The 15,943-nt window shown below is 30.4% G+C and overlaps 1 protein-coding gene across 1 annotated transcript; it reads left to right on the forward strand.

Moving 5' to 3' along the window:
- Window positions 1-325: 325 nt before the first annotated feature.
- LOC141701023 (secreted RxLR effector protein 161-like) lies at window positions 326-1,054 on the forward strand. The gene has a single exon (XM_074504667.1). It carries the CDS (start codon window positions 326-328, stop codon window positions 1,052-1,054), a length of 729 nt encoding a protein of 242 aa, XP_074360768.1.
- The last annotated feature ends 14,889 nt before the right edge of the window (window positions 1,055-15,943 follow it).

Raw genomic sequence — 15,943 nt, forward strand, 5'->3', positions numbered from 1 at the left:
GCTTAACTACTGCCTAGAAAATTTGGGTTTCATCAAGTGTCCGTATGAACCAGCTGTGTATACAAAGCGATTTAGGGATGAAGTCTTGGTGATAGGAGTTTACGTTGATGACTTATTAGTCACAGGGACTAGTGTGCATTGTATCGACTCCTTTAAGAAACAAATGGCGAGAAATTTCGAGATGAGTGATCTGGGAAGACTTTCACATTATCTGGGAATTTAGGTTAAACAAGGAAAGGATGGCATAGAGTTGAAGCAAACAGCGTACGCGAAGAAAATTCTGTAGAAGGCAGGTTTATTGGAGTGCAACCCAGTGAAATATCCAATGGAGGAGAGATTGCAGCTGCATAAAGATGAAGATGGGAAGCCAGTTGATCCTACTCAGTTTAAAAGTATGGTGGGAGGCCTTCGATACTTGGTGCATACCCGTCCTGACATAGCATTTGCAGTAGGGATTGTTAGTCGTTACATGGAGAGACCCACAGTTCTCCATTATAATGCAGTGAAGCGAATATTGAGATATGTAAAAGGAACTCTGGAATATGGTTTGAATTATGTAAGAGGCTCGGGAAACTACATTTTATCTGGTTTTTCAGATAGTGATTTGGGAGGAAATATAGAAGACAAGAAGAGCACCGGGGGTATAGTGTTCTATCTCGATGACAGTTTAATATCTTGGTTGTCTCAGAAACAAAGGTGTGTCGCACTCTCATCTTGCGAGGCTGAGTTCATGGCTGGCACTGCTGCAGTATGTCAAGCAGTTTGGTTGCGAAAGTTACTCAGTCAGATTGTTGATGTGAAACCAGGCCCTGTAATAATCTATCTGGACAACAGGTCTGCTATAGATTTAGCTAAGAATCAAGTTTTCCATGGCCGTAGTAAACATATAGACATTCGGTACCATTTTATTCGTGAATGCATTGAGAAAGGAGAGATCGAACTCATGCATGTGCACACTAGTGAACAGAAGGCGGACATTCTGACAAAGGCGATTGCAGCTGTCAAGTTTGAGAGAATGCGTGAGTTACTTGGCATGAAGAAGTTGGCTACATAAGTTTAGATTAAGGGGGTGTTTTTTGGATTTAATCTAAACTTATTATTTATTTATTTTAAGTTGTGATTTATTTTAATAAATTGGCATATGTTAGCCATGTTGTAGTATTAGAATGAGTCAGTAACTTATTTCAGTTTATTTAGGAGAGTCGTGGACTAGTTAGGAGTGTGGGAGATGTTTTAGGTGAGAGTTGCTAGTTTGTAGGAACCAGTTATTTTTTAGCTGTTATTTTAAATTGTTCGTGTATGTACTCAGTTATCCAGAAGCAAGAAATAAACATATCAGTCTTTACTCTCTATCATTTCAAATTACACAGGTGTGTGTTGTGTATACCAGTTCTGTTATTCAACAAAATTCACATGATTTTTTCCTAATTTTTAAACAAAAGAATCATCCAAAACATTGACACATAACCAACATATATCATCATTTACACAGACAAACACTAATTAAGTTACACACACACACAAATACTAGTTAAGTTCAAATAGAAGAACCATCTAAAAAATTGACTTATTGAGCATTTACCATCATTTACACGCAGAAATTCAAACACCAAAACATACCAATTATAATACCCTCCAAATCCGGGGTATAGATTTGGGGCATTATTAACACTAACTACTTACTAAACCTGTACAAGCATAAAATAATTAAAATAATTACGCGAACTACTACTACTCAGGATCTTTTCAAGGTTAAGGATTGAAAACAAGAACCACAAACCAACTGTATTACAAACCAAACTGAATCAACTATTTCAAGAACTCTCTTTGTTACAAAACATTATTCTATTTACATTTTAAAACTAAACATCTTTTATTCAAACTACCACAATTACTTATCCTGCTACACCTGATCTGGCAACTCAAAACTCTCTTCTAGGATAGGGACAAACACCCTTGGTATAAAAGGGTCCCGCTGCTTGACTCGCTTCTTGACTACTCGGATTTTGATGGGTATCTGCTCCCCGAGCAGTTCACATAATGTTATTAAGACCTGAAATACAACATTCACATCAAGTATGACAATACCAGGAATATTAGTATATGTTGGAAAGCCTTCTGAGACATAAGAATTAAACATGGAGAAAATACAATTAGACCCCGTATGTGTATGTCACAAAGCATTTGCTGACCAAATTGATAAACAAAGTACAGTGAAAGAAGTGACTAAATAAAGAACCATAGGAATTAGTTTAGTGGCATGTTTCTGTGTTGTGTGTTAGTTTTAATATCTGTACCACCCATATTACAGAACAATACAAGTAATCTTACTTGAAAAAACCTAATGACACAAAGTAAACATTAACAAAATATAGAAAGTGACAATATTAATGCACATATATATTTTATACACAAGCATACAATTTAAAAGCCTACATAAGCATTCTAACACATAATTTTGACACTATAAGCAAAACCATCAAATGTGTTCCAAGTACACATCAAAACCAACATCTAAATTACAGAGTAATCACTCTACAATTAAGTTTAGACGAGCATTTTAATATCAAAACCAGGGGAAGAGATAGTCGTAGAGTATATAAGCAAACACCCAAAACACTATCTAAATCACAGGGTAATCAACAGAAGACCTTGTACCAGCATCTGTGTTCAAGTACACATATGTCATGGTAGGAAACTTAACACTAGAAGACATATATGAAACCCAAATAGCATATCCATATCAATAAAAAGAACCAAGTACTAAGAAATCAAAAAACCTAAGACTCACTGAAGTCGAGTCGTCGGACTCACTGAGTTCGGAAATCCAAGATATCTTTAATATTTACGGACTTCAACCAAAGGGCTTTTTATCTACAACATGAATCCATCACCAAACAGTTATAAAATCAACAATTGGTCTAAGTTTTAGCACAGGCGATTTCTAGGGTTTTGAGTATGTGAAGAGATCGAGTTCTTAAAGTGAAGTAAACCATGGAATTTGTGTAATCGATATCGCAAAACACGACTTCGGTATCGGTTTTCATGAGAAATGGATAGCTTTTTCCCAAAGTAGAAATCGACGTTAAGGTTTTGTGAGGTCAGAGGTGTATGCGGCGAGAGAATCATGAGTTTTGTATAATAATTTTTTATACATACATTTCTTATGATAATGTTTAAACATATATTTTATCTTTTTTTAATGAACTTATGCATTTGTTTCTAAAGAAGAGACGTATTATTATTATTATTATTATTATTATTATTATTATTATTATTATTATTATTATTATTATTATTATTATTATTATTATTATTATTATTATTATTATTATTATTATTATTATTATTATTATTATTATTATTATTATTATTATTATTATTATTATTATTTTTATTATTATTTTTATTATTATTTTTATTATTATTATTATTTTTATTATTATTATTATTATATTTCACGAATAATGTGATTATGAAAATATTGTGTTTTTTATAAGTAATATATTTTTTTGTGTACATAAGTATATGATAGTATTTATAAGTCCAAGAAGTTTACTTATATGTTTTATTTATTTATTTTGCCCTTGTTGTCAGCATGAACACTTAGCATAATTATTGTATAATTTTATCATTAGCTGACCTTTGCATTGAGAATATGTGGGGACACAGTGACTATGCTCTCATCTTATGTAAATGTCATTTTTAAAATAGTTGGTATTATATATTAGTTATATTATGCTTCATCTATTTAAATTAGTATTTATTTGGCACTTATATTTGGATTCATTGAAGTGACTAAGGTAAGTTTACTCTTCACACTTTATTTTATTTTAAAATATTTAAAATATTTTTGCACTGTTTTTATATAAAAATTTATGGATACTGTGTTTTAGATAAAAGAATTCCCTCTGACTTGTGAACCAATTAGTAATTGCTAATTGGTCATAGTTCGGGAACTAGTCTTTCATAGCTAATCAGGGAGTTCTAATTATGATGGCTTCCGGAGGGCAAAAACTTATAACACCTTAGTAGGGGGACATAAATTATGAACTTTTGATACTGTATCACCATGTATTTGTGGCCTTAGCAGCTGTAAAATTAAGTTATATTTTATGTCATATGGATTATCGGATAATAATTTTGGTTTTATGAAATTAAGATAATTGATCCACTAGTGTAAATTTTTTTCTTGTTGAGCTTTTTGGCTCATTACTTACAAAATTTTCAGGTGCTTAGCTTTTGGCACGTGCACTTGATTTGAACTTACTTTGCAATAATGTTTTAGTGATTATATTTGTATTGGAGGGGCGTCTCTCAATATTTGCTATATAATGCTATTTATGTTTGGGAGTGATTATGTTTTTATTGGAGCCGCGTCTCTCAAGATTTTCTATATAATGCTATTTATGTTTGGGAATAAAAAATTATGTAGGTTTATTTGAGACTTATTGTAAGCATGAATAAGATTTGTAGTTTTAATTTGATATTTAAGTATAATTTATTGTGTAAAAAAAGTCGGGGTATTAGATGTAGTATTGAGAGCCTAGATGGTATTCAGAGCCTAGGTTAGCTTAGTGTAGACTGGGCTTGGGTTTGACTGTGAGTAGTGAGGCTTGACCTGAGTTATGAGATATGAGCGGTGGCTTGTGAGTTTAGCTCAGTGTGTTATAAAAAAACTACTTCTATTGTGTTTCTTGCCACTCAAATACTTTTGGTATATTTAAATATGTTTTGCATGTTTAAATTTTGCCACCAATTTTTTTTAAGGTGGGTAGAATGTAATATGGGAGATTTTTATAATAAAATATTATGTATTTTATATATTGATATTAACAGTTCTTGTAAATTATAAAATTTATTTGATAGAGTTTTATGTTTTGATAATTAAACTAATTACATTTAAAAATAATAATTATCTTTTGTTTAAATTTTTAAGTTTGTTGTTATTAGTGGGTAAAAATAGCAGTTCTTATAAGACGTGTTCATTGAAAGTGGGTATGAATTTCAAATAGTGGGTGGAGTAGGAAATAAGTTCAACCAATAGTTCTATATAATCCATACTAGTTTTATTTTTCCCTTATACAGTGACTCTCCTACTAGGTAGGTTCTTCTTCACTCTATAATTTATTATATTACATGCATTTTCACTCTTTGACTTGTATATATAATTAAGTGCTCCCATATTTAATGTATATATGTTTTGACAATGCTAATTTCTTTACATGCTATTTATGTCTATGTGCCATAGTTAAAGGTCTTGCGTACATACCTATCATTAAACACCTTATTTTACTTGTTATTCTATAAGTGTATATAAGTTTTGTTATCTATGTGCTAGTTTTGATAATTATTTTCTAATGTAATCACATCAACAAATTCTTGTTTTTAATTTCACATGAGTTATGTCATAGTATTTTGTAGGTAAATATTTGTGTGTAATTACATTTTATGCAAGGTAAATGTGAGATAGTTCTTTTTACAAATATATATTTATATATTTTTTGTTATAAATAATTAAAAATAGTTTTTGCATATTATGAAAATTTGAATTTTCTGGAGTGATATATTTGTTGTTAAGATACTTTACACCTTTTCTCTCTCACTAAATGATTTATATGCACTGGTCCCTCATGTATTATTATTATTATTATTATTATTATTATTATTATTATTATTATTATTATTATTATTATTATTATTATTATTATTATTATTATTATTATTATTATTATTATTATATTTGAGGAATAATGTGATTATGCAAATATTATGTTTTTGATAACTAATATATTTTTTTGTATACATAAGTATATGCTAATATTTATAAGTCGGAGAAGGTTACTTACATGTTTTATTTATTTGTTTTTCCTTTATTGTCCTAACGAACATTTAGTATAAGGGTTGTATAATTTTATTATTAGTTGACCTTTCCAATGAGAATATATGTGTGGACACATTTATTATGCCTGATCTCATGTACATGTCATTTTTAAGATAATTGGTATTAGATATTAATTATATTTTGCTTTATCTATTTAAATTAGGATTATTTGGCATTATATTTGGATTCATTAAGTGAACATAAGTTAACTCTTAACACTTTACTTTATTTTAAAATCTTTAAAATGTTTTTGCGCATATAATTCGGAACTAGCCCTTTTATACTTACTAAAAGAGTTCTACTTATGATGTGTTGGGGAGGGCACACACTTATGATACCTTAGTAAGGGAAATTATGAAACTGTGTCACGCGTATTTGAGACGCGAGCTGTTTCGACTTTTGGTTCATTACTTAAAAATTTTGAGATACTAAGCTTTTGGCGCAAGGACTAGCTTAATTTAGAATAATATTTTAGTGATTATGTTTATATTGGAACTCTCTCAAGATTTGCTATATGATGCTATTTATGTTTGGGATTAAAAAATTGTGTAGGCTTATTTGAGACTTATTGGAAGCATGAATAAAATATGTTTTGCAAGATAACATGTTTTCGAAGATATTTTATTTGCAGAATATAAATGGAGTGCCAGGACTCCAATTAAAAGTTGTTCCATAGAACTTTACTCTATCATGAGTAGTAAACATGTTATTTACATCTTTTTGTCATAAGTGGAATAACCTGTCTAGATTATAATTGCAGTAACAATGAACACCTTGTGTAAATAATAATTATAATAACCATTTATATATAATAATTAAAGTTTGACATGAGTATATACAATTTATTTAATAAGAGAAATGAATGGTCATGATCCATACATTTTTTAGTTGACATCTTTTTTAATATTTAATTGGTAAATTTTTATAGTGCATCGAAATAATGGTACCAATGTGACATATGGTATATGTTAGCGAATTGTGAGATCAAATATGAGCAATCGGTTTAGAAGGAAAATATTGAATTTGATGACAAACAAAAATATTTTTCTAATAATTAAAATAAGTATAATTATTAAATATATTATTACTTTCTTATAATAAGAGAAAATAATTGATATATACATTTTTGGATATATAGGTTCTATGGAGTCCCCTATTTTATTGGAGTTCTTCGAGTCCATATATGTTCTGCAAGTAAAATATAACATAAATTATTGCAAAACATATTATTTTTCGAATGATATTCTACAAATATCACAATTTTATTGAAAATCTTGCAGAATGCATGCATGTTTTTATTGAAGTAATGATATTTGTGAAATATGTTTTGCAAGATAACACGTTTTAGGAGATATTTTATTTGCAGAACATAGATGGACAATTAAAAGTTGTAGTCCATCGAACTTTACTCTATCTTGACTAGTAAACATGTTATTTACATCTTTTTGTCATAAGTGCAATAACGTGTCTAAATGATAATTGTAGTTACAATGAAGACGTTGTGTAAATAATAATTATAATAACCATTTATATATAATAATTAAAGTATGACATTAGTATATACAATTTATTTAATAAGAGAAATGAATGGTCATGATTAGACCGGCCAAAATGGGTCTGGATCCGAAAAACAGAACCGAAATTCGTGAAACCGAGATCCGATCCGAGATCCGAATCATACAATCCGATAGTTATCCGAAAACCGATTTAAACTGATCCGAAAAATACCCGAATCAAAAATTTTTAACCGAAAATGATACGAAATACAAGATCCGATTATAAATTGGAACCGATTAAAACTGAATAATTTATTACTTGAACCGAATATGATCCGAAATAAGCAAAATTTATACTTTGAACAATTTTATGTTTATGATAACACACTTATTTAATCATAATCTTTTGTAAAAGTACATTATATTATTTTAAAAATACTAAAGTACATAAAAAAATATTTTTAAATCTCAAAAATTAGAAAATAATTAAGTTATGATCCGAAAATATCCGAACCGAATTTAATCCGAACAGAATTTTATTCGATCTTAATCCGATTTTTATCCGATTTTAATCCGAATTAGACCCGACCCGAATCACATCTGATCCAAATGGTCTTCAAATATACTATAATCCGAAAGTTGATCCGATCCGAAATTGATCCAATCCGAAACCGAACCGGGTATCCGAATTTCCAGGTCTAGTCATGATCCATACATTTTTTAGTTGACATTTTTTTAATATTTAACTCATAAATTTTATACTGCATCTAAATAATGGTACCAATATGACATATGGTATATGTTGCCAATTATTTGATCAAATATCATTGATAGGTTTTGAAAGAAAATGTTGCATTTGATAACAACCAAAAATATTGTTAAAATAATTAAAATAAGTATAATTATTAATATATTGTTACTTACTTATAATAAGAGAAAATAATTGATATATACATTTTCGATATATAGGTTCTATGGAGTCCCCTATTTTATTGGAGTTTTGGGAGTCCATATATGTTCTGCAAGTAAAATATAACCTAAATTATTGCAAAACTTATTATATTTAGAATGATATTCTAGAGATATCAAAATTTTATTGAAAATTTTGGAGATTGCATAGATTTTACAAGTACAACGTTGCAAAATATATTATTCTACAAAACATGCTTAGTTTGCATAACATAAATGTTCACGTTGCAGAACATACATAAATTTTGCAAGAATTTATTGAAGTAATGATATTTGTGAAATATGTTTTGCAAGATAACAGGTTTTAGAAGATATTTTATTTGCATAACATAAATGGAGTGGGAGGACTCCAATTAAAAGTTGTACCGCAATAACCTGTCTAGATGATAATTGTAGTTACAATAAAGAAGTTGTGTAAATAATAATTATAATAACCATTTATATATAATAATTAAAGTATGACATGAGTATATACAATTTATTTAATAAGAGAAATGAATGGTCATGATCCATACATTTTTTAGTTGACATTTTTTTCATATTTAACTGGTAAATTTTATAGTGCATCTAAATAATGGTACCAATGTGACATATGGTATATGTTGCCAATTATTTGATCAAATATCATTGACAGGTATTAAAGAAAAATATCAAATTTGATGACAAACAACAATATTTATAATAATTAAAATATGTATAATTATTAAATATATTGTAACTTATAGTAGAGAAAATAATTGATATATACACTTTTTGATATAAAACCACTAATATGGTAAGGGCAAAAAAGTATTTATTTTATGTTAATGTGTACTATCTGTATTCATCTCTCCCGTCAACCTCATCTCATTTACATCTTTTTGTAATAACCTCTTTCTAGATGATTTCTTATCTTTTATCTTCCCTTTCCTCAGCATTACGAGTCACCAATAATTCTCCACAGTGTTGAGTTGGGTTATTATTATTTAGCTCTTTTTTGCTACTCATAACTTTATAATTTGAAAGCTCAAATGGTAAAGTTTGTGCTATATCTTATGTACATTATCACTCCACCCTGCATTCTGCATGTACACGGTTAACTCTAATGTATTAGTTTCATTTGTATGCTTCTACATGCACTTTGAAAGACAATCATTTTCTACATGCAAGATAATAAATAGTTTTTGGATTAGTCATTAATTAATGTGACATATTTAGTTGAAATCACACTTTGTTTAATGTGTTTGCTAGACATTTCAATTCCCTACATTTTCATATTTAGTTGAAATGACATTTCCTTCACCCATAAAATAACATAATTTTTTGATCATCAATCCCACATATAATTATTGTACATTATTATTATTACTATTATTATTATTATTATTTTATTATTCTTAATATTGGTATTATTATTATAGTTTTTAATATTATTATTATTATTATTATTATGAGTATTATTATTATTATCATGTTGACCTATTATTCTGTAATATCCGAGATTTTTATATTAAATTATTTTGTATTTTATATATTGATATAACTGTTCTTGTATATTATAAAATATATTTGATAGATTATATGTTTTGAAAATTAAAATAATTGCATTTAAAAATAATAATTATCTTTTGTTTTAATTTTTAAGTTTGTTGTTATTAGTGGCTAAAAAGTAAGAGTGTAGATAAGACGTGTTCACAGAAGGTGGGTATGAATTTCAAATAGTGGGTGGAGTACAGGCTCTAAATAAATTCTATATAGAGAAAATGGCGCATGAGGACAACCTCATGGTTGTCCCCTCAGGTTATAAAAATACTACGTTGTTGAGTATGTATATATAGGCACACGTCTCTCTAATCCCTTATATAATACACTCACAAATACAATAGAAAAATAACTAATGATAAAACTATTTTTCTAGGGTACTCATCTGTCCAGCATGCGCAAACTTGAGAATATAAAAATGGTCAACCAACAAATGGAAGGGAAAAATGGACAACTCATAGGAGATTATTATATTCTTGTAGTTTAGAGTCAGGTGTTATAACCCCTTCATAAGTAGTGTATATGGAACTTAGTGTCCATCTTCCTAAGATATATTTCTCAAGAATTGTCTTCATGAAGAATTTTTGTTACATAAGATATAACACATGCAGCCCTGCATTTTTAAACTTTGCACAAGTACACACAAAATTGAAATATGATGTATTAACATCAACCATGTGTGATACAAGCTAATTTTTATAGTCAAAAGTCACTTCAAAAGTTAAATTATCTCCCTCTCCTTTAATATTTTTATGCCGACAATGAAATAATAATCTAAATTCTTCCATAAATTTTTTGAAAACCAATCTGGTATAAACCTGTCCTCCATGAGCCTCAACCCGATATATCTCCACTACGTCATACCGATGAATAAATTCGGATAATGCAGTAGTACTATGAACAAATCCGTCAAAGAAAGCATTCATACTCTCGCTTCTTTTAATGGATATCATACCTGCAATAGTTATAAATATTGTTTGATTCATAGTTAACAAATAAAAGTAGCAGCATGAGTAGTAAAAATTATCAAATAAACATCGAGTACAAAAAAAAGATATGGCTCAAAATAGGAAGACTATGACCGATAGAAAAAGATAGAGAAATACAGAGGTACTTGCAAAAAAGGTTTTCCCTAAATAAGCTCGCACCCAATGATGCCTTTGCGCATGCATAATCTCTAACCATTTCCAAGATTTCTTTTCGCTTTTTTGTTTCTCTGTCCGAGGCTCTTCAAAATGGTGTTGGTATTTGTCTTTCATCATAGTCCAACATATTTCTGATTCTTCGATACTTCTACTTTTTTTTGATCATTTAGAGTAGACTTCATCAAATTTTGGATTATACGAAGATCGAAGTGAACAAATATGTTCATCCTCATGCAGTCCCAGATGCCACTTACAAAATCTATGATGTGTATATGGAAAAACCTTTTCAATTGCATTACGGATAGCTGGATCTTGATCTGTAATAATTGCACCTACATTTCAACCAGTTTTCAAATAACCAAATAAAAGTCTCTTCACGCTCATCGGCCAAAAGGGAACAACCAAACAAAGTGGATTACATATGATGATTTACACCAGTAAATGGTGCAAACGGCATTGAAAAACTATTAGTTATGTACGTCATGTCAAACACAACAACATTGTTAAATAACATATATGAATTCCTCGCTCTTCAATGTGCCCATAAAATGCTTCTACAAACTTGATTCTCATCAATTTCTATTGCATAATAAAATTGAGAATCTTGTGCTTGTCTCTCCAAAAATTTTTATAACTACACCGCACTTTCTCTCAATGTTACTATTTCGGCTAATTCTCAGATGATCACTAACTTGTTGTAAAGTAAATTTATTTGATGGCTGATCAGATCCATTCAGCAAACGAGAAACTTTAGCCGGCCCAATTCCACTTCTATGATATTCTTCTATAGTCATCTTGGTCTGTTCTTCGTGACATAATTTATGATGTGAACGCAAATGCACCTTCTTTTTTGGAGAATCAATCATTGGATGTGTATGTGTTTTATAAAAACTGCTAATGCACCAAGTTCCTCCATTAGTTTGATGAATATACATATGAGCCTTACAAAATTCTCTTGTTTCTCTTTTTCGTTTTACTTCCCTCTCCAACTCTCGTTTATCACGCCCTTTAAAGCCCTCTTTGTTATACACAAAATATCTCTTTATAACCGTACCATCTTTAGATTTAGTAGATGAATATTTTCGTGTAACAAATCCTTGTTTCAAAGAAAAAATCTTATAAAAATCGTAAGCTACTTCACTAGTAGGAAATTCGAGACCAATTCGAGGCTTATGTATCAACATGACAGCCTTCATCCGTGATAGAATCTGGTTCGTGAATAGAGTTGTGTGATTCATCTTCATAATCTTCATAATCTAATAACTGTTGTTTTTCCTCAGGCTCGTATATACACCGACTATGTTCATCGTTTTACAATGATTTAATGCAAAAAATCCTAATTTTAGGATTGGACTAAGACATGACTGGTGAATTTGGATTTTAAGGGAGTACGGTCTTGGATTTTGAGGAAAGGAGACACGTGAGGTTAGAGACCTGTTTATGAATTAATTGATGAAACATATGTATAAACTGAACGATGTTGTATTTTTATAACCTCAGGGGACAAACTCAAGATTGTCCTCAGCCCCCGTTTTCTCTTCTATATAATCCTTACTAGTTTTATTTTTCTCTTTGTACACTGACTCTCCTACTAGGTCTTTTTTACTTCATTCTATATTTTATAATATTACATGCATGTTTTACTCTTGTGACTTGTATATACAATTAAATGCTCCCCTATTTCATGTATATATATTTTGACACTCCTAATTTCTTTCCAAGCTATTTAAGTCTATGTGCCATCGTTAAAGGCCTTGCCTACATAGCTATCATTAAACACCTTATTTTATTATTATTTTATAGGTGTTTTAAGTTTTTTTATCTTTTTGCTATTTTTGGTAATCATTTTCTAATATAATCACATCAACAAATTTTAGTTATTAATTTCACATGAGTTATGTCATAGTATTTTGTAAGTAAATATTTGTGTGTAATTACATTTTATGCAAGGTAAACCTGAGATAGTTCTTTTTACAAATGTACATTCATATTTTTATGTTGTAAATAATTAAAAATAGTTTTTGCATATTCAGAAGATTTGAATTTGCTGGAATTAGTTTTAGAGCGGAAATCACATGGTATACTTGTTGTTAAGTTACTTTACACCATCAAGTTTAATGCTCTGTATTTGTAAAATAATAGTAATTGCTTGTTTCAGGTGAAATCACTTATTTTATGGATCGAAGGAAAACCTTTGAACGTCTTATGTAACGAATTCGAAAGTTACATATGCACTAACCTCACGTGGTTTTTTTTCATCCATAAATACGACTTCTTCCTCCCTTGTGGTGTTGTTGCTGCCTGAACTTGCCGTGTTCAGTTCTCAATTTTTTACTTCTTCAATCTTTTCCTGCTGCACATTAATTGGAGGATGGGTGTATTTTATCCAAGTTAAGATCACATAACGCAGCTATTCCCGAGTCTTGATGATATGAGATATGATCGTAGTAAACCCACTTCCTAGCACCAGGAGATTTTATAAGAATTGGTAACTTAACATGATATCAAATCCCTGGTTACTGGAGGACTCATCCGAGATATCTAAATGATCTTACATATATTAAGTATATACCTCATCAGGGTTTGTGTGCACCTTGTCAGCATTTAGCATGTCTTTCTTTGCCAAAGAGGCATCTCCAAAATCAAAACTGTTTCCGACGTAGAACTCTTGATTGTTGTTCTAAATGTGATAACACGTAAAGGAGAAAGATGAAGATATCTATGCAACAATATATTTGATATCTGAATAATTTTTCATATGTTAAGTCTATACCTCATCAAGCTCTGTGTGCACCTTGTCAGCATTTGGCATATCTTTGTCTTCAAGAAAGGCATCTCCAAAATCAAAATTATTTCCGACGTAGTAGTCTTGATATTTGTTCTACATGTGATAACACGCAAAGGAGAAAGATGAAGATAATCATGCAGAAATATATCGATATCTAAATAATTTTGCAAACATTAAGTCTGTACTTCATCAAGGTTTGTAGGCACCTTGTCAGCATTTGGCATGTCTTTGTTTACGAGAAAGGCACCTCCAATATCATAATTGTTTCCGACATAGTAGTTATGATTTTTGTTCTACAAGCGATAACACCTAAAGGAGAAAGATGAAGACATTCATTCACACTTGTAGAAATTTTAAATTGAAAGACATGATGTATATAAGAGAAAGAGTAGAACATAAATTTATGTTAATCTACCTCATCATCAGTTGATTCGTTTTGCTGCTCAGGGACAATAGAATTGATTTGAGGATATGCAAAACCTCTCTGTGAAACAAATGTACTATAAACTTCTTGTCCACTGCCATTATAGCAGTTTGGTGGCTGTATTTGCCTAGAAAAGCCATTATGATTCATATGGTACATTTCACTTGGATAAGTACCGTTCATTAGGCAAGTCGGGGGAAAACCTGTAGCATGACAGATCAAACAGTTTTAATTGATGGCTCATTCAGAATCATTCATGTTAACAAATGTCTGACATTATAGTGTCTACTATTCAATTACCTGGATTGGTTAGTAGCTTAGATTGTCCGTAACTTAGTAGTGCCTTATGGCTGAGAAATGACGAGGGCCACCTATTCCCATTTTGGAGTGTTTTAAACATGTCTGGATCATGTTCTGCTTCCAATCGTTTCTTTTGCTTGATTTGATATTTCTATGAATGTCACAACGATAAAGACATTAGACAATTATGAGAAATTTAATTCTAAAAAAGCAGAATTAGAGATTCTCGTAACACAGTACAACAGAAAAGGACAACAGAGGAGGGGGCTAACTTGCAAGTGACTGGCTACTTGTTCCCTCTTCAGTCCCGGCACATTCATAACCGTAACAATTTTTCTCGGAATAGATCCTACAACAAAAAGTCATCGCGAACAATTAAAGCATGTGAGACATAAACTATATTATTAAACTGTAGTGAAAGACTTGTTAAAATGTACCATCTTACCTTCAGGCCCTAGATGCTGCATAGCTCTTAAAAACTTGCCATGGAGACTTTGTGTCCAGTTAAGCTTCTTCTTTTTTATTACCAAAGCTTTGCCTTCCATAGCTATGTTTTCTCCATCATTATGATTGTTGTTATCAGTTATCTGAAGCTTTCGCTTGGATTTCTTTTCATATAACTTATTACGATATCATCTTCATTGGATGTTATGTTTTTCCCTTTAGCTAGCTTCTTCTTCCATTGGTTCCTGAAATCCCCTATTGATTTCAAGTCTTCTGCAGTTATGGGCTTAATTACGAAAAAAGAAGCTCTACTTTCACTTCCCTCGCATAGCTTACTAGCTTCTCTGTCACCTGACATCACTAAACAAATGCAATTTCAAGAGTTGATTAAATTGTTAGTACAGATCATTGAGGACACTGTACAGCTAAGAAAACAGAAGATTGATATTAATCATTTGTAACACTCACGGACAAATGGTTTCTGAAAATTTTCATGTATCCTTCGCTGCAATTCAAACCCATCCAGGCCCGGCATATGGACGTCTGATAATATCAAATCAATCTTTATGGCCCCTGTTTGTAGAATGCACAAAGCATCGAGAGGATCTTTGGCAGTCAAAACTATGAGAAAACGAAATATAGAATATTAGAGGCAAAATCTGTCAAGTGACGGGCTCATCTAAAACCTTAAGATGTTATATAAAGGCCCCAACTGGATCTGATATTATATTTTAACAAAATCATTATATCCAATCAAAATATTTGAGATGGTAATTTAAATCAGTAAAAAATGAACGAGGAATGTTCTGCAATTTTTAACAATTTCCTCTTAAATTGAACAACTAAATGTTAAGTATTAGCAGATAAGATAAAAAACAGAACTGAATGGAGTTATAAACTCAACTTGGTAGCTGCATCCCTTTAACAAACTAGCTACAACAGATAAGCAAGTTTTATCATCGTCCACCACCA

Source organism: Apium graveolens, unplaced genomic scaffold (genome assembly GCF_009905375.1).
Source record: "Apium graveolens cultivar Ventura unplaced genomic scaffold, ASM990537v1 ctg3220, whole genome shotgun sequence".
NCBI lineage: Eukaryota > Viridiplantae > Streptophyta > Magnoliopsida > Apiales > Apiaceae > Apium > Apium graveolens.

Bases quoted from the DNA above. Each gene is read 5' to 3' on its own strand.
- LOC141701023 (XM_074504667.1), top strand. From the start codon at position 326: ATGGAGGAGAGATTGCAGCTGCATAAAGATGAAGATGGGAAGCCAGTT.